This window comes from Trichechus manatus, unplaced genomic scaffold (genome assembly GCF_000243295.1).
Source record: "Trichechus manatus latirostris isolate Lorelei unplaced genomic scaffold, TriManLat1.0 scaffold00137, whole genome shotgun sequence".
In the NCBI taxonomy this organism is placed as follows: domain Eukaryota; kingdom Metazoa; phylum Chordata; class Mammalia; order Sirenia; family Trichechidae; genus Trichechus; species Trichechus manatus.
In genome coordinates this window covers 3544818-3572302 of record NW_004444073.1, presented here as the reverse complement: position 1 = coordinate 3572302, position 27485 = coordinate 3544818, and the positions used below count along the sequence as shown (strand labels likewise).

At 41.3% G+C, this 27485-nt stretch overlaps 1 protein-coding gene across 2 annotated transcripts in view; it reads left to right on the top strand.

Moving 5' to 3' along the window:
* The first annotated feature begins 398 nt into the window (after positions 1-398).
* The window catches only part of NPSR1 (neuropeptide S receptor 1), a 200527-nt gene continuing 173440 nt past the window's right edge, over positions 399-27485 (top strand). For both annotated transcript variants that reach the window (XM_012558111.1, XM_004385313.1), the window contains exon 1: positions 399-545. In XM_012558111.1, the coding sequence (XP_012413565.1) occupies positions 399-545 (147 nt within the window). The remainder of the gene's footprint in view (positions 546-27485) is intronic.

Sequence of the window (27485 nt, the reverse complement as noted above, 5' to 3'; positions counted from 1 at the left end):
CCAAATTCCTGTATTTTTGGAGTAGGGGCCCGTTCTGGAAGTTAGGAAAAGCACAACTGGGTAGAGACACGCTGAAGGGAGGCCTGTCCAGGGACCATGGGGATTGCTGTCGGGGGCTCCAACCACTTCCAGGACTGTGTCCCACAGTCCCACTTCCGGGACTGTGCTGGCTACCGCATCGAAAGTGCGAGGAGAGAGCAGCACGTGGATCTTCCCTGTCATCAGGCAGATCTCTTCAATGATGTGAGCTCAGGCTCTGTGTGCCTTTGTCAGCCCAGCTCCAGCCAGAACCCTTGGAAGGCAGAGCTGTAGCCTGCTGCCCAGCTCCCCAGAGGTGAGCCGGACTCTGCTATTCGGCTGCAGGCACCGGGCCAGAGAGACTCAACCCTGTCTAAGCCATGCCATCCAACCTCACAGAGGGCAGCCCCAATTCCAGCGGGATCACGCAGATGCTGGATTCTTCCCCGGCCGCCTGCACCGAAACAGTGACTTTCACTGAAGTGGTGGAGGGAGAGGAGTGGGGCTCTTTCTCCTACTCCTTTAAGGTAAGTCTCTTGCCTTCCACAATGAACTTTGATTTTAAAGGATGAAACAGGTAAAACCTAAGAGACAGTATCCCAGCCAATACTGTGAATGGGTAGAGTTTATTTTCTTTATTAAAAAGATTGAAAGAAAGATAAGCTAAAGCAACGAGTTTTCCACAGTATACAAGAACCAGTATTGTAGTTTCTTACAATTAAAGATTTTTTTTCTTCTGCTACTGAATGTGCAAATCTTGAGTAATATTTATGAGTGGATGTTTGTTTGTTTGTTTGTTTGTTTTACATTCCCGCTTTCCTTAGGAAAAAGCCCTTTCAATTAATCCTATAGCAGTGTTTGAAATGGTGTGCTTGTAATGGGGGCTGGAGCTGTGAGGCTTTTGCTAGGAATGTCAGAGGTGAGTAAAGCCCACAGCCCCTCGAGACAACATCCAGTGCATTGAGAAATGTAGCACTGTGTAAGGAAGGAAGGACCACACTTTCTTTATTGATCTTTTTCATTGAGTATCAGTGAGAAACAGAGTCTGTGACCACAGTTCGTGGTACTGCAGTTTGCAACAAGTTGCCTTCTAGAACAAATGGCGAGTTTGGTGAGTTTCACCCACAAAGTATCTGAAGTCCACTTTAAAGAAATGATCCTTGTTGAGCTAATACTGCTCCTTAAGCTGCAACAAGTTCTTGTGGTCAGGGATAAGTCAGGCATTTGGAAAACAAGAGTTTCCTGCATCTTGCATCGGAATGCTGGGACCTCAGGTTATTTTACACGCTGCCTCATGGCGCGCTCAGTCATTGCAATAATTCACAGGTCTCAAACTGTTCCTTTATTTCAAAAAGGAAAATACTTCAAGAAAAAATGCTAATTTTGCTTTTTTTTTTTTTTTTTTTTTGAGCCTCTGGGTTTTTGCATGACAAGGTAGAATTACCACCTCCCTACGGGATGTCCGCCTCTTTGAGAACACTACTCAGAATGAAACTTTCAGCAGGGAGCCGTCCCAGGAGCCGGCTTCGAGCTCCTCCAGAGCCAAGAGCCCATGTAGCCAAACGGAGCCCAAACAAATCACCTAGGCTCTTTGCAGCGGGACCTTGTCCCTTTGAACCAGCTCCCAACACTTGCACACACACAGAAGCCCCGTGACATAAAATAGAAACTAAAACTGGAGTTTGTTGTCATTTGCCGTGAGCGGGCTAATCCCCTGTAGGAGAGCAGCCTGCAGACCCTGAGATGGTATCGTGGAGGAGCAGCCTTTGTGCGCCTGGGAAGCACATGCTGCACTCCGTGATGGCTGCCTCTGCAGCCTCTTTGATATTTACAGAACATGACAGCAAACAGAATGAACAGAGACTGGCCATTGCAAAGCGGGTAATAATTCACAAGAAAGTACTTGTTCTGAGACTCAGGCAATAATCACTCTGAATTGAAATCTCATTCGCCACTTCTTGAATACAGTACCAGAGGGGATGTGTTGAATATGAGAACAAACACCTGCTCACTCTGTTAGTGTTCGTACTTTCTGTCCTAGCAACGTCATTGCTAAAAAAAAAAAAAAAGAAATCCATTGCCATCGAGTCGATTCCGACTCACAGCACTCCTATAGAACAGAATAGAACTGCCCCATAGGGTTTCCAAGCAGCGGCTGGTGGATTTGAACTGCCAACATTTTGGTTAGCAGCCAAGCTCGAACCACTGCACCACCAGGGTTCCAGGCACTTAATAGCATCGTCTTATTTTTATCTTTTTCCTATTGATATGTTTGCCATAAAACAGCTAGACCCTGGACAAAGAAAGATGCAGAAAGACAGGAACTGTACTTCCGGCCAGGTGCTTAGAATGCTGTGGCTCATACATTCTCTTTACTAACACCTGATGATTTTTAACTACACAACGATCAGTAGTGGTGTTTGTAGGCACCTAGTTTAATTTTCTTACTGTAACTTCTGCTGTGGTCCCCTTTGAGCACAAGCTTTTTTTTTTTTGATGGGGACGGGGGTGGGGAGCATGCTTGACAGACAAGTCTGATGCAAGCGCTCGTTCTCTTTGATTCCTTTTATTCCACATACTTCTTAAGAAACAGACGTGTCCTTCCTCACTATCTTCCAAACCCATCCTTTTAATCCCCGTTACCTTACTAAAAGCAGTAAAACTGGCGTAAAAAAAATTGTAACAACAGTAAAAGTAGTAAAATATTAACAGCAGAAATAATAGCAACACTGGGGGCTTTCTAGGTGCAGGAATCTTGCCAAGCAGCTTCTGTGAAGTATCTCATTTAATTCTCATAATTCAAGGTGGATGTTTCCATCTTGAATTGCCTTCCATCTTCACTTGTGTTTATCTGAAGTCTACCAATTCTTTAAGGCTCAGCTTGGGTTGCTTCCTCCATGAAGCCCCTCTTGACTCATCCTTCCTCTAAGTTCCAGTAGTGTCATGGGCTGTATTTCTCTTCCTGCCACTTAATCCAACTGTGTTTTAAACTGTTATTTAACTATGCATGGGCAGTCATTAAGCTCTTTGAGTGAAAGAAATGCCTGATGTTGGATTCAGAGCCGAGCACCGTGCTTGGCATACTGCACATGCTCAATAAACATTTACTACATAAATGAAGTGCGGTGTCTGTTTCTGTCAATGCTTACATTAAGTCAGAATGGGTAAAAGAAAACTCACATTCCTAGTAACAGAGGTAGACGGTCTTATTAACCACAATTTCACATATCAGCCCCTGCCTTGCCTGGCCTCTGTCAGCTGTATTGATGGAAGTCCCCTGCAAAAATGTTTAGCTTATCCTTATCCCATTTTTAAGTCAGCTGTGATGAAGGGAAGTGATATATTTCAGTGGGTGTGCTATGGGATTAGTTGTGGGGCTATAGGCCAGTACCCAGTACCCGGTTTAGCCCTAAAGAACCTGTAGCCACTGTGTTCTTGCCGTACCTAGTCTCAGCTGACTTGCTTAGGCCACATACCTGGGTCTCTAATTTGGTTTCCTGCTTAGCATTCTAGTTCTTCTCCTCTGAACCCCAAAGTCTTTTTGGCTGGAGACAAGACGTTCGTGTCTAGATCTTACCAGCCCTCCTTCATAGGCTTAGAACATTTACCGCCCTTCCACCTCCAAATTCTTACTTCTGCTCTCCACCACTCTAACCTGCTCTGCAGTCCTAAGCGTGGTGTACTCCTTGGATGTCAGCAGCGAAATCAAGGTGAGTTTCCCTCCTCCTTCCTCTGTCGTGGGTTTCCTGTGACTAACCCCATGTCCTCCTAGGTTGAAGGTTCTCAGCTCCGACCCTTGTTTCCTTTCCAGTTTCCAATTTGTCCTCTCAAGCTGCCAACCAGCTGACCTCCTCAATTCCTAGCCCCCAACATTAAGGAACTATATGGGCTTCCAGAAGTTTTCTAGAAAGACGGAAACTGGCTCATCAAAAAGTGCATAGGGGATCCGAATATAAAATGGTCCAAATGGAAGACAAAGAGGAAATTCTTTGTACAAAAGTCCTTAATTTGGCCCATGAATTCACTAGCAATGTTTCCTGAATCTCTGATTCTTAGTGATGAGAAACCAGATTTTAACTAACTGGGAAGGAGGCCCATCTGAATTAGTAAATTATCTAAATGATAAAATAATGCAAATAAAGCTCAGTTTTATTACTCTTAGGTGAGGAGATAAGCATGAACCAAGACCGCTAAATATTACCTAATGAGAATCTTTTATTGACTCTCCTTCAGTGGGTAGCTACAAATGATATGCAATTAGTCTAACTATTGTTTATATGTAAATGGTGTATCTAAGTGCTTGAGGGTGATTGGACACAGTTCGTTCCCTTTGTTTGTACACCCTCCCTGCCATGCTACCTTACTGTTAAATTTTCTTAACACATCCTTCTTCCATTAATATAAAAAACAGCAAATTTCAGCTCAACCCATGTCCCAGTTATCTCACACGACACTTTTAAGCAAGAGTTCAGTTTAAGAAGCTTAAGTGTACTGTGATTGTTTTCATTACATTTATGTTCACAACTCATTTCTAAGAACTCGGTCTGCCCACTGAGTATCCACATTTTCACCTTCTATGACTGTTGTTTCAACTCCTCTTTGCCCAAGTGCCTCCTTCCCTGAACCTTCCCTGTGTCCCATCACACCTCTCCATGGCTTGCTTGTCTCCCTTGCTGCCTTGGATCCCAGGACAATGTCAGAGATGCCCTTCCCAGAATTCAGGAACCCTCAGCTCCCAACCTCCCAACTTATCTCCTGCAATTTGTAACAAGGGGTCCTGCCTTTCCATTATGTAGGTTCTTGTCCTCTTCTAATTAGTTCCACTCAATATGTTCAATTTGAGCTTCTACAGTGGAATATTAGGAGCCCCTGGGTGGCGCAAACAGTTAAGCACTCCAATACTAGCTGAAAGGTTGGTGGTTCAAACCCACCCAGAGGCGCCTCAGGAGACAGGCCTGGCAGTCTGCTTCGAAAAGGTCTCAGCCTTGAAAACCCTACGGGAGCAGTTCTACTCTGCGCACATGGGGTCTCCATGAGTGGGAATCGACTCCATGGCAACTAACAGCAACACACAATACTTTCTCATCACTGAGTTCTCCCACATCTCTCCTCACATCCTGCACCACTATTGCACCATCTAACTCTTCATTTCCTTCAGCCTCCTTTCTCTGTCATGGGGAAACTGACTACACTATTAGTTCTTCCGGATTTATTCCAGGCTCTCTGCTCTGCATGCTCAGGAAGCACATTTTCTTACAATGGGAAAAGCCATTTCTCTGGAAAATGCTTTGCTGTGTATATTTTACCAACAGTAACTTTTTAAAAAAGCCATTTTTCTTCAAGCTACTTATGAGATCCCTCAATGAGGTATTTTGAAAGCCGAATGCAAACTTGTTTCTCTCTGGCTGCCTTGATGGAGTAAAGATAGTACCCTGAGGGCAGGTGGGGCAGTGTGCTGGCTTCCTGGGCTGAGGAAGTTTATATCAAGTAAGTGGGAAGGAGCACATCCATTAATGCCTCAAAATGTCACCTTGTCGTCCTGAAGTAATTTCTGGTTGATAGAGTGGGTGAGATATTTAAAGCTATGTATTCAAGTGGACAGGAGACATAACTATTTTCTACAACTGAATGTAGCTAGTCTCTGGAACTGTCAGGGCACCTGAGTGCAGAGAGTGTAGCTTAGTTATCCCCGGGTAAACTCAGGCTCTCAAGTTCTTACCTTCAGTTCAGTGAGGCAGTGTCGCTTAGAGACCAGGCTGTAGAGGCAGACTGCTGAAGTCTAATGACAGTTCCCCCACCATCTCTGTGTGACGTTGGGCAGTTTGCTGACACCTGTACCTTGGTTTCCTCAGCCGAAAAATGAAGCTGATGACTGAACATCCAGAAGAGGGTTATTGGGAAAAGTAAGTGACAGAATGTTCATGAAGTCTCTAAGAACAGTGAGTGGGCCAGAATAAACTGTTTCCAAAAAAAAAAAAATAGCTATTACTTCCTCAGGAATTAGTTGGTTCGCTCTATTTTCTCAAGGCCACTCAAACCAAGAAGCTTCTGAAGATTCCCAGTTACCACTGGAGGCTGAAGCATTTCATGATGGCCTTAATATGCATCAGGTCCTCAAACATGGCGGTAATGAAACTGTATATTCATTTTCTCCCAGTTGGAAACAAACTTTTTTTTTAATGTAAACAACAACAACAAAAACCCATTGTTGTCAAGTAGATTCTGACTCATGATGACCCCTGTGTCATTTGCATTTCTTACTTTATCATCCCGATAAAATGTCTAGTTTTTTCTAAACAGGTTTAGTAGCCCCAAATGATGGGCTCTTTGCAGAAATGCACAGTTATGCCCTGTCCAGAGCAAGAAGGAATGCGTTTCTAGTGTAGCACAAAGATTTTCCAGGCCACAAAATGGCAAAATCACCCAAGATCGCAATGGAGTTGTGAGGAATAATCAGGGTTTTCTTTTGTATTGCCTACTTAGGCAGTATTGATGACTATCTAAAAATGATGAATCTCTTAGTCTTGTAGGCACGTCTTTATGTTTATCATGTGATTTCACATTATCTCATTTGATCCTCCCATCATCTCTATCCTGACCTCATTGCCGCGAGTAGATCCTGACTTACAGCAACATTATAGAACAGATTAGAATTGCCCCATAGGGTTTCCAAAGCTGTAATCTTTACAGAAGGAGATTGCAACATCTATCTCCTGCAGAACTGCTGGTGGGTTCGAACAGCTGACCTTGTGGTTAGCAGCTGAGCACTTAACCACTGTGCCACCAGGACTCCTTCTCATCATCTCTAAGGTATTTAAAATAGCATTTGTTTCTTTTGAACCAGTTGTGAAAATGGAATCTGAGAGAAGTTAAAGGTGTGGACTTATTTAAGTATATATATATACTATATTTTATTCAAAGGAGCTCTGGTGGCCCAGTGGTTAAGTGCTCAGCTGCTAACCAAAATGTCGGCAGTTTGAACCTACCAGCCGCTCCAGGAGAAAGATGTGGCAGCCTGCTTCCATAAAGATTACAGCCTTGGAAACCCAATGAAGCAGTTCTGCTCTGTCCTGTAAGGTCACTATGAGTCAGATCCAACTTAACTGCAGTGGGATTTCTATATGGAAGAAGTACAGCCAGAATGCTCCTTAGAAGCGAGGATGGCAAGACTTTGTTTTACATACTTTGGACATGTAGTCAGGCAGGACCAGTCCCTGGAGAAGGACATTATGCTTGGTAAAATAGAGGGTCAGCGAAAAAGAGGAAGATCCTCAATGAGATGGACTGACATGGTGGCTGCAACGCTGGGCTCAAACAGCAACAATTGTGAGGATGGCACAGCACCAGGCAGTTTTTGTTCTATTACACATTGGGTCGTTATGGGTCAGAACTGACTCGACAGCACCTGACAACAACATATACAATCATATATGCATATGTGCGTATGTGTGTCTGTGTGTTTATAGATACAGACACCTTGGTGGCACAGTGGTTAGGAACTTGACTGCTCACCAAATGTTGGCAGTTCAAATCCACCGGCCACTCCTTGGAAACCCTGTAGGGTTGCTATGAGTCAGAAGAGACCTGACAACACCTAATAACAACAACATATATACAGACATACCTCGTTTTGTTGTGCTTTGCTTTATTACACATCACAGATATTGTGCTTTTTAGAAATTGAAGGTTTGTGGCAACCCTGTGTCGAGCAAATCTATCGGCGCCATTTTTCCAACACCATGTGCTCACTTCCTGTCTCTGTGTCACATTTTGGTAATTCTCAAAATATTTCAAACTTTTTCATTATTATTATATCTGTTATGGTGACCTGTGATCAGTGATCTTTGATTTTACTACTGTAATTGTTTCGGGGCCCTACAAACCACGCATGCCCGTATAAGATGGCGAACTTAATTGATAAATGTTGTGTGTGTTCTGACTGCTTTGCTGACCGGCCGTTCCCCTGTCTCTCTCCTTCTCCTTGGGCCTCCCTCTTCCCTGAGTCATGACAATATTGAAATTAGGTCAATTAATAACCCTACAATGGCTCCTAAGGGTTCAAGTGAAAGGAAGAGTCTCACATATCTCACTTTAAATCAAAAGCTAGAAATGATTAAGCCCAGTGAGGAAGGCATGTCAAAAGCTGGGACAGGCCAAAAGCTAGGCCTCTTGCACCAAACAGCTAGGCAAGTTGTGAATGCAAAGGAAAAGTTCTTGAAGGAAATTAAAAGTGCTACTCCAGTGAACACATGCATGATAAGAAAGCGAAACAGCCTTACTGCCTATACGGAGAAAGTTTTAGTGGTCTGAATAGAAGATCAAGCCAGTCACAACTTTCCCTTAAGCCAAAGCCTAATCCACAGCAAGGCCCAAATGCTCTTTAATTCTTTGAAGGCTAAGAGAGGTGAGGAAGCTGCAGAAGAAAAGTTTGAAGCTAGCAGAGGTTGGTTCATGAGGTTGAAGGAAAGACACCATCTCCACAACATAAAAGTGCAAGGTGAAGCAGCAAATGCTGATGTAGAAGCTGCAGCAAGTTATCCAGAAGATCTAGCTAAGATAATTGATGAAGGTGGCTACACTAAACATCAGATTTTCAAAGCAGATGAAACAGCCTTATATTGGAAGATGATACCATCTAGGACTTTCATAGCTAGAGAGGAGAAGTCAATGCCTGCCTTCAAACTTCAAAGGACAGGCTGACTCTCTTGTTAGGGGCTAATGCAGCTGGTGACTTTAAGTTGAAGCCAATGCTTATTTACCATTCTGAAGATCCTAAGGCCCCTAAGAATTATGCTGAATCTACTCTGCCTGTGCTCTATAAATGGAACAACACAGCCTGGATGACAGCATGTCTGTTTCCAACATGATTTACTGAATATTTTAAGCCCACTGTTGAGACTTCCTGCTCAGAAAAAAAAGATTCCATTCAAAATATTACTGTTTAATGACAATGTACCTGGTCACCCAAGAGCTCTGATGGAGATGTACAAGGAGATTAATGTTGTTTTCATGCCTGCTAACACAACATCCATTCTGCAGCCCATGGATCAAGGAGCAATTTTGACTTTTAAGTCTTACTATTTAAGAAATACATTTCATAAGGCTACAGCTGCCACAGATAGTGATTCCACTGATGGATCTGGGCAAAGTAAATTGAAAACCTTCTGGAAAGGATTCACCATTCTAGATGCCATTAAGAACATTCATTATTCATGGGAGGTGGTCAAAGTATTAACATTAACAGGAGTTTGGAAGAAGCTGATTCCAACCCTCATGGATAACTTTGAGGGGTCCAAGACTTCAGTGGAGGAAGTAGCTGCAGAGGTAGTGGAAACAGCAAGAGGACCAGAATTAGAAGTGGAGCCTGAAGATGTGACTGAATTGTTGCAATTTCATGATAAAACTGCAAGGAATGAGGAGTTGCTTCTTATAGATGAGCTAAGAAAGTGGTTTCTTGAGATGGAATCTGCTCTTGGTAAAGATGCTGTGAACATTGTTAAAATGACAACAAAGGATTTAGAATATTATATAAACTTAGTTGATAAAGCAGTGGCAGGATTTGAGAGGACTGACTCCAATTTTGAACGAGGTTCTACTGTGGGAAAAATGCTATCAAGCAGCATCACATGCTACAGAGAAATCTTTCATGAAAGAAAGTGTCAATTGATGTGGCAAACTTCACTGTTGTCTTATTGTAAGAAATTGCCACAGCCAGGCCAGCCTTCAGCAACCACAACCCTGATCAGTCAGCAGCCATCAACATCGCGGCAAGACCCTCCACCAGCAAAAAGATTAAGACTCATTTAAGGCTCAGATAAGGTTAGCGTTTTTTTTAACAATAAAGTATTTTTTAATTAAGGTATGTACATTGTTTTTTAGACATAATGCTATTGCACACTCAATAGACTACAGTATAGTGTAAACATAACTTTTATTTGCACTAGGAAACCAAAAAATTCATGTGACTCACTTTATTGGGGTTGTCTGGAAGCAAACCTGCAATATCTCCAAGGTATACCTATATATATATACACACACATATATATATATATCTTCATATATATATATACACACATATATATTCATATATACACATATATATGCATATATATGTGTATACATATATATGTATATATATATACATATATATTGCTTATTTTAGTCAGAATAGGTTAGACTATTCAACAGTAAAGGTTTATTTCTCTCTCACATCATAGTCCCAAGCAGGTTTTCTCCAACTTGTAGCTACGCCATAAGAAACAAGTGGCTTCCAGGTTGCCTGGGGAAGAGACAGCAGAGAGATGATACACCTCCTCATATCTGCTTTGGGACAAGGTGACACATGATGCAGGACTTCCATCCAGATTCCATCGGCAAGAATCTGTGACTTGAGGGCCATGGCAAAGGTAGCTTAACTGAATGCCCAGGAAGATGAAACAGTGCGGGGACGTACTGTGCTGCTGAAAGCTCTATTTGATCTGACCTTCGTCAGCTTGGCAGAGTGGCCTTGCACAGTTGGACCCTGTCACCTTCCCTAAGCCTCTCCTCACATCTTCTACCCCAATGCACTGAATGGCCCACCAAATTCCAGGGAACTGAGGTTTTATCCTTTGCCTAAAATGCCTTTTGGCCATCTTTTCCTTCTGATCCCACACTGGGACGCCTCCAGGTATTTTTAGTAGTCCAGCACCACACTGCCCCTGCTCCCAAGGCACTTGGAATCTCTGTGTAGATGATGTATGTATTCGCCTGCACATACGTACACTCACACACATGCACGTGCACACACACACATTTAGGCTCAGACACACCCAAATGCACATACACGCAGACACACATGCATGTGTACACAGTGCACACATACACAGACTCACACAGGCACAGCACACACACACGTACACACACACACACGCAATGTACATGTGCACACAGATACACCTCAACTCACACGCACGCATGCATGTACATGCACATACACAGAAACACTTAGACTCAGACACACAATGCACACACTCACACATACACATACAATGTCCACACACACAAAGACACACTTAGGCACATATGCACACATGTGCAAGCACACATGCATGCACGCACGCAGACACACAGACTCAGACGCACACACTGGATGTCAGGTTTTCAGGGCTATCTTTAGTGCCCAGTGCTCCTAGTACAGGGCCTGACACATAGCTGATAAATGATCAAAAAATATTTTGACCATAAAAGAGCATATCTGTATAAAACATTTATTCCTAAAGTCTCAATAAATCCATATGAACAGATGAGGGAGGATGGAGTCTTAATCCTTACTTGCCAGCCATCAAGTTTAGATTTTAAAGGTACCATGATTCGGAGGAATTCCTGACACCGCAGCCAGCCATGTCCAGGGAAGCACGGACAGGTCTTTAGACCCAAACAACATCCGGGCCTGTCTGCTTCCCTTCACATGCTGCCGACTCTGGTTCAGCATCCGAGGCCGCAGGACCATCCACCTCCAAGCCCCAAGACCCCAGGCAGGCACTGAGCAAGCACAGTGGTCACATGCATTTCTCTGCTCTGCATATATGCGTCCTCATGTCTGATTATGGAAGCACAGCCACAGAGGAGTTCAGTGGTGGAGAGGCAGGCACTTGTTGGGAGAACAGGCAGTGTTTGGATCCAGGCCTGTGTACTAGGATTCTGAATCAGGCAGTCACACTTAATTCCCATCTGCTGTTCTCGGGATACTTCAATCAGAAGATGTACCCTGTGAACAGTGAAACTACAGCGGTTTTCTCTGTGCTGGACCCTGTGCTAGGTACTAGGGAGCCAAAGAGGATTTAGTACTATGTTAAGGGTCTGCTAAACGTGTTAATTAACTCAACAAATATCACTAAAGTGATCATCAGTCTTTTAAATTCTTAATACTATACATAAGCATAAACATTTCTCATTCTTATTTAACTTACTGTTATTTTAATTTTAAAAGAAATTTCTTACGACTAAGGCAAAGCCTGATAATGCTCAATACAAACTTTAAAACTATATTCTCTCCCTCTTTGTTACAATATGTACCCCCTCACCCTACCAAGCTGAGAATCACTGATTGACTTGACATAGGGTCCATTACCTTAGGCAATAGGGGTTCTGGATAGGCTAAGACAGGTGCCCTGCCCTCAGGCAGCTCTGTGTAATGGAGCAAACGATAATTACAACTTAAGTGTGAGGGAAGAGGATGTAGTCACTTACATGAGGGAAGCAAAGACTGGAGGAGGGAGGACGGGGAGTGAGGAGTAGAAACAAATTTGTACATATGCAGGATTTCTGCGTATAGATTCAAGTAGACCAATTAGACTGAAGCTGAGGGTTTAGAGGGAAGGGTTAGAGAGGGAAAAGAACCAAGTGGAACAGAAGGCTAAACAATGTGGACTTTTTTCCTATAGATAAGGAATCTTTGAATTTTTCTTCACAGAAATGTTGACAGTTCAAAGCTGTGATTTTAGGGAGATTAATCAGACTCTACAAAGCACACTGGGAAAAGAAAGTCAAATTATGATGGCCTGTCGGGAAGCAATGAGGGCTCAGTCTACAGGGATTTTCTGAGATTGGAAAGGAGAAGCAATGGCTGTCTTGTGCGATCGTATGTGAATGTGTATGGAAACACAAAGGAAACTGAATAACTACAATAATTCTAATAAAGAAGAATAAAGTTGGAGGATTCTCACTACCTGATTTATAGACTTACTATGAAGTTCTGGTGTAGAATAGAGGAAAGGATAGACATACAGATCAATGGAAAAGAATAAAAATTCCAGAAATAGACCCACACATATGCAGTTAATTGCTCTCCCACAAAGATAAAAAAGTAATTCAATTGAAAAAAGTACAAACCAATGTCTGTATGCAAAAATAAATGAACCCCAATCCATATCTTGCACCTTATAAAAATGAATCCCAAATGGATCATAAACTTAAACGTAAAACCTAAAACTACAAAATATTTAGAAAAAAATTGCACTAGAAAATCTTTGTGGCTTTGGATTGGGCAAAGATTCCTTACATGTGACACTAAATGCACAATCTGTAAATGAAAAAGTTGATAAATTGAACTTCATTAAAATTAAGAACTTCTATTTTTTGAAAGATACTATTAAGAGAATAAAAAGGCAAGCCATATACTAGGAGAAAATATTTACAAATCACTTGTCTGATAAAGGAATTGTACTCAGAGTATATTAAACATTCTCAAACCTCAATATGAAATAAAACAACACAATTTGTAAAAATAGCAAAAGATTTAAACACAAAGAAGATATGTAGGTGGTAAATAAGCACATGAAAAGATGCTGAACATCGTTAGTCACTAGAGAAATGCAAAGTAAAACCACAATGAAATACACAATGTACATCCATTAGAATGGCTAAAATAAAAATATACTGACAATACCAAATGCTGGCAAGGATGTGGAGCACCTAGAACTATCATACATTGTTGATGGCAAGGCAACATGATACAAACATTTTGAAAGACATTTTGGCAGTTTCTTGTAAAGTTAAACATACGTTTACTATACAATCCAAAAAACCTATTTCTAGGAATTTATCCAAGGGAAATGAAAACATAAGTCTACGCATAAACCTGTGTGTAAATATTTATAGTGACTTCATTTGAAATTGTCAAATCTAGAAATAAACATCCCTCAGCTGGGAAATGCATAAACAAACTGTGGCACATTTTACAATGGAATATTACTCAGCAATAAAAAGGAATGAACTACAGATTTGAATGCATCAACAACATGGATGAATCTCAGATGGATTATACTAAGTGAAAGGAGCCTGACTGTAAACGCTACATACTACATGATTTCACTTACATGGTATTCTTAAAAAGGCAAAACTATAAGGACAGATAACAAATCAGTGGTGCAATGGGTTGAGGGTAGAAGAAGAGGTTAATTACAAAGGACACGGGAATTATTTTGGATGTTGGAGCTATTTTATCTTGATTGTAGTGATGGTTATGTTTGTTAAAACTCACAGAGCTGTACATTTAAAAAGGTGAATATTCCTTTGTAAAAATTATAACTTAATAAAATAAAAAGAAGTTTTAAGTGATATAAAGACCCGCATGGTGAGTTTAGTTTTCAATAAAGTGTGTCTCTTAGTTATCTAGGGCTGCTATAACAGAAATACCACAAGTGAATGGCTTTAAAAAAGAGAAATTAATTATCTCACAATCTACTAGGCTACAAGTTCAAATTCTGTGTGTTGGCTCCAGGTGAAGACTTTCTGTCTCTGTCAGCTCTGGGGGAGTGTCCTTGTTATCAATCTTCCCCTGGTCTACGAGCTTCCCAGCTCAGGAAACTCAGGTCCAAAGGATGCACTCTGCTACTGGCTTTGCTTTCTTGTTGGTATGAGGTTCCCTGTCTCTCTGCTCACTTCTTTTTTTTATATCTCAGAAGAGATTGACTTAAGACACAATCTAATCTTGTAGATTGAATCCTGACTCATTAACATAACTGCCGCTAGTTCTACCTCCTTAACGTCACAGAGATAGGATGTTACAACACACAGGAAAATCACATCAGATGACAAAATGGTGGATAATCACACAATACTGGGAATTATGGACTAGCCAAGTTGACACATTTTTGGGAGACACAATTCAATCCATGACAGCGTGTTTCATGGAAAAGTCATAAATCCAACTGATAGCATTTTGGAAGTATAGCCGACGCCCCTGGAAGACCTGAATTGGGACAGAGATTTAGAAATCATTAGTACAGAATAAACAGATGGATGAACCCCCAAAAGCAGTAAGCATGAATCCAAATGGACAGAGGGGCTCTATGCTCAAAGGTCACCTCCTCCAGGGTCTTCTTTAACCTACTCCATCAAGAATAGTAAGACCTCCCTTAAAAGCTTGCAAGCAGCCATCTAGGATGCATCAATTGGTCCCAACCACCTGGAGTAAAGGAGAATGAGGAGCACCAAAGACACAAGGAAAGTATTAGCCCAAGAGACAGAAAGGGCCACATAAACCAGAGACTTCATCAGCCTGAGACCAGAAGAACTAGATGGTGCCCAGCTACCACCAAGGACAACCCTGACAGGGAACACGGCAGAGATTCCCTGATGGAGCAGGAGAAAGGTGAGGTGCAGAACTCAAGTTCTAGTAAAAAGACCAGACTTAATGGTCTGAATGAGACTGGAGGAACCCCAGAAAGCATGGCCCCTGGATTCTCTATCAGCCCAGAACTAAAACAATTTATGAGGCCAACTATTCAGGCAAAGATTGGACTGGACTGTGGGACATAAAAAGATACTCATGAAGAGTGTGCTTCTTAGCTCAAGTAGATACGTAAGACTAAACGGGCAGCTTCTGTCCAGAGATGAGATAAGAAGGCAGAGAGGGTTAGGAGCTGGTTGAATGGACACGGGAAATCGAGGGGTAGAAAGGAGGAACGTGCTGTCACAGTATAGGGAGAACAATTAGGGTCACATAACAATGTATGTATAAATTTTTGTATAAGAGACTAACTTGAAATGTAAACTTTCACTTAAACTACAATAATAAACAAACAGAAAAAAAATCATAAAAAAACAAAAAGAATAGTAAGACCCCCATAATCATCCCCTATTCCCACCCTGCTTTATTTTTCCTTACAGCACTTACATGACATTTTATTATACATTTATGCATGTGTTACCTGTCTGCCTACTAGAACTATGCTCCATGAGGAAAAGAGCTTCACCTGGTTCACCACTGTGTTCCAATGCCAACAACCATGCCCGGCCCTCATTAGACCCTCCATATTCTTGAAGGAATGAATGAATCCTATCATGAGCTTAACACTGCACCAGGCACAATTGTTGGCAAAAAATTCAGGGCATAAGTCTAAGAGCATTTTCCAAGGGTCCTCTTTATTCTACTTTACAAGTAGACATCTATCATTAGCCACTTACAATGTAATATCACAATATAATACATAGTACTGGTGAGGAGTAATAATGATGCTTCCAAACTTTGGAAAACAGCAAAGGAAGCACTAAATAAGCCCCAAGAAAAAGCAGATGTTTTCAGGAACAGATCCTGAATAGGTGCCTGTGGCCAAAAGTGCTATGTAGTTGACCCAATAGTTAGTCTCAACCGCTTCTTACTTGCCCAGCTAGACACTAGTTTGCCCAGCTAAGTATGAGCCTCCCTTAGAGTTAGAGGTGGCCACGTGGCACAGTTTGGGTCAAAGAAACTTAAGTAGAGGTCTATGAGATTTCTGATAAAGAGTTTTGCTTTTCTGTTAAAAGGAGAAAGACATAGCTGTTGTTTTCCCTTCCCTCCTTCTTTTTGGCCCAAACTCAAATACAATGTATGGAGCTGCAGCAGCCCTTTTGTGACCACAGGAGAAAAGCCAAGGCAATCTCAGTGAGTCTGGGAGATACTAAATCGAAGTCAGCAACCACCTGCCATCAGATTTCTTATTGTTTGAGAAAAAGAAATCTTTATTTGTTTAAGCCACTGTAAAGTCAGCTTTCTTTGACTTTTGAGCTGAACACTTTCCTAATTGTTAGAAACCACAAGTGAAAAACTAGATATTAAGAGTACTGACACCAAGGCCCTAGAAAGAGAGTCAAACAGACATTTAACTTATTCCACAGTTGGGGATCCCAAGGGCTAGCTATGCCCATGTTTCTCCTTCTTTATTACCTAGGTTATAAAGGGATTGAATCGGCTATTAAAAACATTGATTCAGACTACATTGTACGTTTCTGAGTAACCAAGAAAAAGTCTCCTCTCCACCTCAAAGAAAAGGCAACCTTAAATTTTTCAGAATGATTCTTCACACTCCGGATAATAATAATGCCATTCACGTATGTAATTTTATATACTTTTTAAAAAAATACTGAAAGCACTTAAAATATATTAGCTCAAAAAAACTACCCCAAACATTAACTCATTTTATCATGACAGCTTGATAAGAAGATTTTTTTTATTTTCCTTCTTAAAGCATGAGGAATTGCATCCTTTCCGGATAGTTGAAAAGAAGACAGAAAAGTGTGAATTGGAGACCTGGGCACTGAGCCCCACAGACAGTCCTGGGCTGTGTGGCCCCCGAGCACGTCACAGGACTGCTTTGGTGGCAGGCCATGCCCTGTGAGTGCAGAACAATGGCCTCCATGGAATCCTGTTTAGAAAATCAAATGAGGTCTATTCTCATATATCACCAGCTCAGGGCACACCTCTTCCATGAAAAAAAAAAAACAAGCAAAAACCAAACCTGTTGCCATCTAGTTGATTCTGACTCATGGAATCCCTGTGTTACAGAGTAGAGCTGCTCCAAAGGGTTTTCTAAGCTGTAATCTTTAGTGAGCATTCCTGGCGGCACAGTGGTTAAGATCTTGGCTGCTAACCTAAAGACCAGCAACTGAGCTGCTGACCAAGAGGTTGGTGGTTAGAATCCACGGGAAAAAAGACCTGTCGATCTGCTCCAGTAAGGATTACAGCCTAGGAAACCCTATGGGGCAGTTCTACTCTGTCATACGGGGTCGCTATGAAGAGGAATCCACTCAACGGCACACAACAACAACAGGGCTGTTGTGAAGATTAAATAAATTACTCAAAAAACGAACAAAAAACACCTCAGAGGGGTGCCTAGCACGTAATAACAATAAATGTTAGCTCTGTCACTATCTTTGCCTGTTGTTAGCACAACCAATTTAGGCAGTAGATGATATCATCCTCCCAACTGGCCTCTGTACTAAACTCCTTGCAAAAGTCACCTCACCACACACCACCCTTGGTGCTCATTTTGTCCCTCTTCAGTTCAGCTCCTGCTTACTTCACCACAGCCCTCAGTGGAGAGGGAGGGATGGTGAAGCAAGAAGGAGCCAAGGTTTAGGGGAGAGAAGGAGGGAGATATTCATGGAAGCATTCTGCTCACTCATCTCCTGAGGGTCCCTTCCAAGCCCAGTGGTGGTTGGGGGAGGGCTGGTACCCTTCCCCTCAAAGACCACCCTCCCAGACCTCCCACCCACCACTCTCCCATGCCCCACCTTCACATACTCCTCACCCACCCATACATACATACCCTTACCCTCTCAGAACCCACCCTCCCACACTCGCCACCTTCCTGGACTCTCCACCCACCATTATTAAAGGTGAATAGAATAGAAACTTCCCTGGACTCCTTCCACTCTTGAGTTCCCTTTTTGGATGGGAAGACTCAGTTCTCCTACAGACAGGAGTAACCAGTTGCCATCAAGTTGTTTTTGACTTATGGTGGCCCCACGAGTTTTAGAGTAGAACTGTGCTCTGTAGGGTTTTCAATGGCTCTGATCTTTCAGAAGATCACCAGGCCTTTCTTCTGAGGCTCCTCTGGGTGTGTTCAAACTGCCAATCTTTCAGTTAGTAGTCCAACATTTAACTGTTTGTGCCAGCCAGGAGTGGGTTGTTGGAAAGGAATAAGAAGTAAGAATAACCTCTCCATGATTCACAAGAACCAGATTAAGCTTTTCTGCCCTCTTGCACTCCACTCCTTCTTCCCAGCCTCCTCTGCCAGCCCTCACCCCTAGTAGGGCATTCACTTGGATCTTGCATGCTCTTTAAAAAAAAAAACTAAACTATTTTTTCCTTTTTCTCCCCAACCCTCTTTTCATCTCATCAAAACTTCTTTCCTCAATTAGCTGATTACCAAGCATAAGTAGAAAAACCATTCTAGTAAACTAATTCCAACCCTCAGTTATCCATCCCATAGCCCCCTTAACCTTGCTTGGCTATTTGCATTTTAAAAGAGACCTTGGTTTCCTGTAAATGTACCTTCACTCTCCTGAGCTCCCTGGGGGTGAGATAAAGCTAAGGTCAAATAAGGTTTAGAGGATTCTTCTGGAAGAAACTACAGCAACTGGGAAGTGGGCCCTGCTTAATTATTCTTCCAGCTCCTGAAGTCTCTATGCTTTGCTCCTCTGCTGAGCTGGCTTCTTATGTTTCAGGCTCTGAATCAGACAAGACATCTCCCGAAAGCACTCAGAATTCTGTTCACATACAGATATTGAACCAAAGTGTTTGCTCAAGCAACATTATTCACAACCCATAATTTAATAAAAATGAAAGAGAATATTGTTAAGGCTCAAATGCAAGTTTCCCTTCTTTCATCTGGTATTGCAGACTATATATAACAGTTTGCAATACGTAGCAATCCATGCAAATAGAAGTTTGTTTGTTTTTATTAAAAATAAGCTTGATTCCATTTCCAATGCTTTTACTACTTTTGAGGATTTTTGGCCTAGGTTGGGATAAAAATAAAAAGGGTATTTAAGAACACAGAAACTAGTAACCCAAAATAAAACTTCAAATAATTTTTTGAATGCTTACTCTACCAAGCACTTAGTCTTTTCCATTGATTTTTTTATTTACTTCTTCATTAGTCAGTGTCGTAGCCATCTAGTGCTGCTACAACAGAAATACCACAAGTGGATGGTTTTAACGAAGAGAAGTTTATTTCCTAACAGTAAGGTAGGCTGAAAGTCCAAATTCAGGGCATCACCTCCAGGGGAAGGCTTTTTCTCTCTGTCGGCCTTCTTCTCTTTAGTGTTCCCCTAGACTAGGAGCTTCTCAGCGCCAGGACCCCTGTCCAAAGGACGCGCTCTGCTCCCGGCACTGCTTTCTTGATGGTATGAGGTCCCCCTGACTCACTGCTCACTTCTGTCTTTTGTATCTCAAGAGATTGCCTCAGGACACAATCCAGTCCTGTAGATCAGGTCCTGCCTTACTAACACGACTGCCACCCATCCTCCCTCATTAACATCATAGAGGCAGGTTTACAACATACAGGAAAATCACACAGTACCAGGAATCATGGCCTAGCCAAATTGATACACACATTTCTGGGGGGACATAATGCAAACCATGACAGTCAGGTTAAGCTAGGTTATGCTGTAGTAACAAATTACTAGATATTCTCAGAAACCTAAAACCATAATGTTTACTTCCTGCTCATGTCACGTGTTCATCACAAGTTAACAAAGGGCCTCTGCCTCATGTGGTTACTCAGGGACCCAGGCTAACAATAGCTCCATCTCCACAGAGACTTCCATAATGCCAGAGTCAGGAAAATATAAAGAGATCTTGGTGAACCCTGCTCTGGCTCTTACAGCTTTTGCCTAGAAATGACATAAATCACTTCCACTCACAATTCATTGGTCAAAATGAGCTCATGGTCATGTCCAATATCAATGGATCAGAGAAATACAATCCTACCCCTTGCAGAGGCAGTGAGTATTGGTGAACTGTAACAGTCTACTATAACTTCTAAAACTTTGAGACAGGCATTATTACGTATTTACAGAGAATAAAAAGTAAGACCCACAGAAGAGAAGATAACTTCCCACAGTAATTAACAGTACCAAAATTTGAACTCAGGTCTGTTGTGCCTGTGAGTTATCTTCGAGTCGGTTCCAACTCACAGTCACCCAACAAGTGCATAGTAGAACTACTCCATAGAGTTTTCAAGGCTGTGACCTTTCAGAAGCAAATCACCAGACCTGTCTTCTGAGGCGCCTGTGGGTGGGTTCAAACCTCTAACTTTTTGGCTAGTAGTTGAGCACTTAACCATTTGTGCCACCAGATCTAGATCCAGTTATATGCTCTTTCACCATATCAGAACTTTCCAAAGGGTGTTCTACAGAACTGATTCTGTGAGTTACTAAGCAAATAAAAGGCAGCCATAGACACATAAATTTGGGAAATGCTACATATGGAAACCCTGGTGGCGTAGTGGTTAAGAGCTACGACTGCTATTCAAATCCACCAGGCATTCCTTGAAAACCCTATGGGGCAGTTCTACTTTGTCCTATAGGGTCGCTATGAATAGGAATCGACTCGACGGCAATGGTTTTTTTTTTGGTACATATTATATAAAAAATAAAAACCAGTTGTTAATGGAGTCAGCTTTGACTCATGGTAACCCCATGTGTGTCAGAGTAGAACTGTGCTCCACAGTATTTTCAGTGACTGCTTTTCTGCAAATAGATCCCCAGATCTTTCTTCTGAGGTGCCTTTGGGTAAGCTCAAACCTCCAACCATTCAGTTAGCAGCCAAGTGCCTTAACCATTTGCACCACCCAGGGACACATATTATATACATTTATATATTAACTATGTCGGTATTGTTAACTGCCTTTGAGTCAGCCCCAACTTATGATGATCCTATCCACAGTGGAACAAAATGTTTCCTGTTCCTACACCATCCCCATGATTGGTTGTGGATTGGACCTTTGAGATCTGTAGGGTTTTCTCTGGCTGATTTTTGGAAGTAGCTCACCAGATCTTTCTTCCTAGTCTGTCTTAGTCTGGAAGATCTGCTGAGATCTGTTCAGCATCATAGCAACACACAAGCCCCTACTAACAGACGGGTGGTGGCTGAGCATGAGGTGTATTGGCCAAGAATCAAACCCAGGTCTTCTACATGGAAGGTGAGAATCCTACCACTGAACCACCACTGGTCTATTTAAGTGTCTATGAAATCTAGCAGTAAAGAATTCTGTTTGACTCTGCTTAGCTAGAATATCTCAAATTTATTTGACCACCAGGACATTATGATGTTACTTCTATTAATATCCTATGAAGTCAATGGCCCCAGGAAATGTTCTGCTGCATCATGTTCTTTCCCTAAGGTTGTTGTTGTTAGGTGCCATCAAGTTAGTTCCAACTCATAGTGACCCTATTATACAACAGAACAAAACACTACCTGGTCCTGCACCATCCTCAAAATCATTGTTATGCTTGAGTCCATTGTTGCAGCCACTGTGTCAATCCATCTCGTTGAGAGTCTTCCTCTTTTTCGCTAACCCTCTAGTTTACCAGCATGATGTCCTTCTCTAGGGACATGTCCAAAGTACTTGAGACAAAGTCTCGCTATCCTCACTTCTAAGGAGCATTCTGGCTGCCCTTCTTCCAAGACAGATTTGTTCATTCTTCTGGTAGTCCATGGTATCTTCAATATTCTTATTCAGTATTCTTCACCAACACCATAATTCAAAGGCATCAATTCTTCTTTGGTCTTCCTTATTCATTTTTCTTATGAGGCAATTGAAAATACCATGGCTTAGGTCAGGCGCATCTATGCTTTTCAGTACTTTAAAGAGGTCTTTTGCAGCAGCTTTTCTCAATGTAATATGTTGTTTGGTTTCCTAACTGCTGTTTCCATGGACGTTGATTGTGAATCCAAGTAAAATGAAATCCTTGACAAATTCAATCTTTTCTCCATTTATCATGATGTTGCTTATTGGCCCAGTGGTGAGGATTTTTGTTTCCTTTGTCTTTAACCTTCATCAGTAAGAGCTTCAAGTCCTCTTAGCTTTCAGCAAGCAAAATTGTGTCATCTGCATATGGCAGGTTGTTAATGAGGTACCTGTGGGATAACCTAACAGAGCTGTGCCTTTGGACAGATGAGACCCAGAGAAGTGAAGTGACCTTTCCAAGGTCACACAGCTGGTAAATGGTAAAGTCAAGACAAGAATTATAACCTCTACATATCCAGGTAAGAGCTTCTTGCAGGTAACTGAGAGGATCATGAAAATATGAGGGTGTTTTATAAACTTCAAAGCACTATTCAAATTTAAGAGAACATTAATCCTCGGTATTAAGCCTCACTGAAGTACCATATTTTTCACAAATAATGTGCCGGTGTAAACAATGTACCCACAAGTGTCATGCACACAGTGCACAGAGGAAAATAATGCGAGAGGAGGTTGCCCGGTTGGCAAAAGCGTACAGCGTGCACTTTATTTGCATAAAAATATGGGATATAAAAGATTTGAATGAATAGAAAGACTATCTGTCACTCTAGGATGGGTAGATTAAAATTTGCGAAGATGTCAATTCTCCCTGAATTAGTTTGCAATGTTTAAAACAATTTCAGTCAAAACTTCAATGTGATTGCTTTAATTTGACAAAATAATTCAAAAGCTCATTAAGAAAAAAAAATGGTGATTAAAAGCCACTAAATTTAAACATTAATGATAATGGGAGAAAGGGATTTTTTTCCCTATCAAATATTTAAAAATTAATATAAAAATTAATTTGCATTAAGCAAAACATAGAATTAGCACAGTAACTGATAGACACATTAGTAAGAACAAATAATTTGTCCCAAAAATAAAATTTTACTGCATATATCAATTTAGTACTGCAAAGGGGCTACCAAAATTGGTGATAAAGGAAAGGGTATTTCAGTAATAAAGTAGTAGGTGGGTTAGTATGGTTCTTACCAAACATAATGTTATAAAACAAATTTCAGTTGGATTTGGAGCTAAGTTTTTACAAATAGCCAGGGAAAAAAGTATAATTATCAGACTTATTATAAGATGAGCAAGGACACTCTAAACCTAAAAACAACATTTGAAAGGGAAAGGAAAAACTGAGAAAATGATTTGCAATATATGTAATGTTATAGTTAATAATATAATGGTTAATAGTAATAAGATAACAAAACAACATAGTTTAAGTTCCTAATATATAAATATCTATTAAGAAATGGATATTTCTAAAAGAAAAATTGACAAAGGAAATAAAATTTTAGATTGAAATGTGGAGGAAAAGGAACTTCTGGCAAAAATTCTTTGCTAGTGGTCCGAACAATAGAAATATAACAATGAAACATTGTACTAAAAACCCTTTGCCGTCAAGTCGATTCCATCCCGTAACGACCCTATAGGACAGAGCAAAACTAGCCCATAGGGTTTCCAAGGAGCGGCTTGTGGATTTGAACTGCCAACTTTTTGGTTAGCACCATATCACTTAACCACTGTGCTACCAGAGCTCCATAATGTAGTATTAGACCTATCAAATTGTTGAAGATTAAAGAAAAATAATATATAGAACATGTGACAGTTCTATAAAACTGTTCTTGGGACAATAAATCAGGAAACCTCACCTAACTTTTCTGGAGAGTAATTTGTTCATATGTAGCAATTCTAAACATACTCTTTGACTTAATAATTCTAATTTAGTTTGTCATACTGAAGTGGCTTGTGTGTTATTATAATATTGGAAGCCACACTACCAGTGTTTCAAATACCAGAGTGGTCCCCAGTGATGGACAGGTTTCAGTGGAGCTTCCAGACTAAGACAGAGTAGAAAGAAAGGCCTGGTGATCTACTTCTGAAAATTAGCCAGTGAAAACCCTATGGATCATAACAGAATATTGTCCAGTATAGTGCTGGAAGATGAGCACCCTAGATTGAAAGGCACTCAAAATACACAGTGGCTGTAACAATGGACTCAAGCAAATCAATGATTGTGAGGATGGCACAGGACCAGGCAATGTTTCATTCTGTTATACGTAAGGTTGTCATGAGTCGGAGCCCAACAACAACAATAAGATTCTTGGTTCTATTTACTCCTCAGGCTTTAATACCCCCCACCTCCCACCATTGTCTCTGGGAAGAGGGTCCCACTCCAGCTGAGAGCCCTCAAGACCACACACGTCTCTGTTAAAGAAGAAGATTGGCTTTATTCTCATAAACCAGAGACCATGTTGAGCCCCAAACCACATCAGCAGTTGGGTTTGAGCCCACTGAGTCACTGACAGTAGTAATCCTGGGAACTGGGGTCCTTATTGGACAAGGTGGGAACTACAGGTTGAAGGTATGAGGATCTGAAGGTGAGATGGGCCCTCAGTGAGGAAAGTTCCTCAAACACTTTTCCCTATTTATAAGTGCCTCCAGCAAAGGCCAGTGGTAGATCTCACACATACACACACACACACACACACACACATTCCTGCAGCCTTTGTAAAAAAATATGCAGATAATCAGTTCCAGAGATAATGCAAGAATGTGCAACCTGTACCCCTATTTAACTTACATGAAATGTCTTTAAGAAAAAAAAAAAAATCTTGAATTAACATTCACATTTGTACATAGCAATGGGTTTGGGTTTTTTGTTTTGTTTTATATAATTTTATTACATTTATTAATAGTGATCATTTAAAAAATCTTGGTATGCATGTGTTCTTAATTGAGCATTAAAAATGAAGACTATTATGAGTAATCCAGGATAGAATCCCCAGAGGTCTAGGAAAAGCAGGTTGAAAAAGTGAATGCAGGAAAGAGGCTGCAATGACAATAACTCGCCTCATTTGCAAAGGTGTCTCCCAGCTGAGTTTCGAGAAAGGTGGTAAAAATTCAGGAAGAGGAGGAGAAGAAGTGAAGGTGGGCACTCTGACAAGCCCAGCCCTACCGACCTCCAGGCCTCCTTGTTGACCTTTACGGGTTATTAACCACCTGGCAGTGCTTCTGAAGCAGCAGGTATGGCAAGAGGTAGGGAGAAAATGGAACAAATTCAAGTGTGAGGGGTTCCCAACTGTTCAGAAATGGTTACTGTCCAGGGGTCTCCAGATCTTTGAAACTTATCTCATTCTCCAAGTCTAATTAAGCAGCTTAGGTTTCCAAAGCTTTGCAAATCTCATTACTTGTTTTTCTTGAAGTTGTGTGCTCCTGTGTGTGCATTTCTGTGTTATACAGTGAGTCATCCTCAATGGAATCTGAGATTTCAGATATTTGCTTTTGATGTTTCTAACCCACCTGAGCAAATTAATGAGGCTTTGAGCAGCCACCTGAGTGTTGGAAATGACAGATGATGCACTCACATGACTCCAAAGAACAGGGGAGCCTCATTACCTGCAGGCTGAGAACTGAGGCTGAATCACTGAGCCACTCTGAGACTTCATTTTCTGTCTTGGAAAATAGCAGATATTTGCTCCTTCCTGTGATTCAGATGTTGTTGTTATTAGGTGCCATTGAGTCAGTTCCGACTCATAGTGGCCCTAGAGACAACAGAATGAAACACTGCCCTGTCCTGCATCATCCTCACAATCATTGCTATGTTTGAGCCCATTGTTGCAGCCACTGTGTCAATCCACTTAATTAAAGGTCTTCCTCTCTTTCACTGACCCTCTACTTTACCAAGCACCGTGTCCGTCTCCAGGGACTGGTCCCTACTGATAACATGTCTAAAGTATGTGAAACAAAGTCTCATCATCCTCGCTTCTAAGGAGCATTCTGGCTGTACTTCTTCCAAGACAGATTTGTTCATTTTTCTGGCAGTCCATGGTATATCCAATATTCTTTGTCAACACCATAATTCAAAGGCGTCAATTCTTCAGTCTTCCCTATCCATTGTCCAGCTTTCCCATGCATATGAGCCAATTGAAAATGCCATGGCTAGGGTCAGGTACACCTTAGTCTTCAAGGTAACATCTTTGCTTTTCAACACTTTAAAAAGGTCTTTTGCAGCAGCTTTGCCCAATGCAATATGTCATTTGATTTCTTGATTGCTGCTTCCATGGGTGTTGATTGTGGATACAAGTAAAACGAAATCTTTGACAACTTCAGTCTTTTCTCCATTTATCATCATGTTTCTTGTTGGTTCAGTAGCAAGGATTTTTGTTTTCCTCATGGTGAAGTGTAATCCATACTGAAGGCTGTGGTCTTTGATCTTCATCCTAAGTGATTCAAGTCCTCTTCACTTTCAGCAAGCAAGGCTGTGTTATTTGCACATTGAAGGTTGTTACTGAGTCTTCCTCCAATCCTGTAGCAGCATTCTTCTTCCTATAGTCCATCTTCTTGGATTATTTGCTCAGAATACACAATGAATAAGTATGGTAAAAGGGTACAACTCTGACACACACCTTTTCTCATTTTAAACCACACAGTATCCTCTTGTTCTGTTTGAACGATTGCCTTTTGCTCTATGTACATGTTCATCATGAACACAATTAAGCATTCTGGAATTCCCATTCTTCACAATGTTATCCATAATTTGTTATGAGCCACCAGTAGAATGCCTTCGCATAGTCAATAGAACACTGGTAAACATCTTTCTGGTATTCTCTGCTTGGAGCCAGGATCCACCTAACACCAGCAATGATAATCCTCATTCCACATCCTCTTTTGAATCTGGCTTGCTTGAGATACTCATCTTGAACATCACAGAAATAAAATGAACCATGAAAGTGTGAGGGATGCAGAAAACTTTTGACTCCTGTGATGATGATGTAGCTGCATCTTGGGTGGCATTCATAATGACAATGTGCAGAGGCAAAATATTGCTCTAGTGATGATCCATTCGAACACATATTAAGCATTGACCTTATGCTGGAGAGACAGTACTGGGGAGACAGTCATGAATCTGACCTAGCCCTGGAAACCCAGCTTCAGACAAGTTTTGGGTCAGAAGGAAAATGAAGATCTGTTTCCTACCTGAAAATTGAAAGTAAATGAGGCAACTTCACTATCTCTGGTCCAAGAGTGAAGCAGGAAAGATTACAGTAGCAGGACTTGGACTTTTCAGCCAAGCAAAGCTATGTTCAAATCCCAGTTACATCATTTATGAGCCAGGTAAGCCGACTAAGTAACTTCTATAAGCCTCATTTCTTTTTTTACTTATTTATTTATTTATTTATTTATTATTGTACTTCAGGTGAA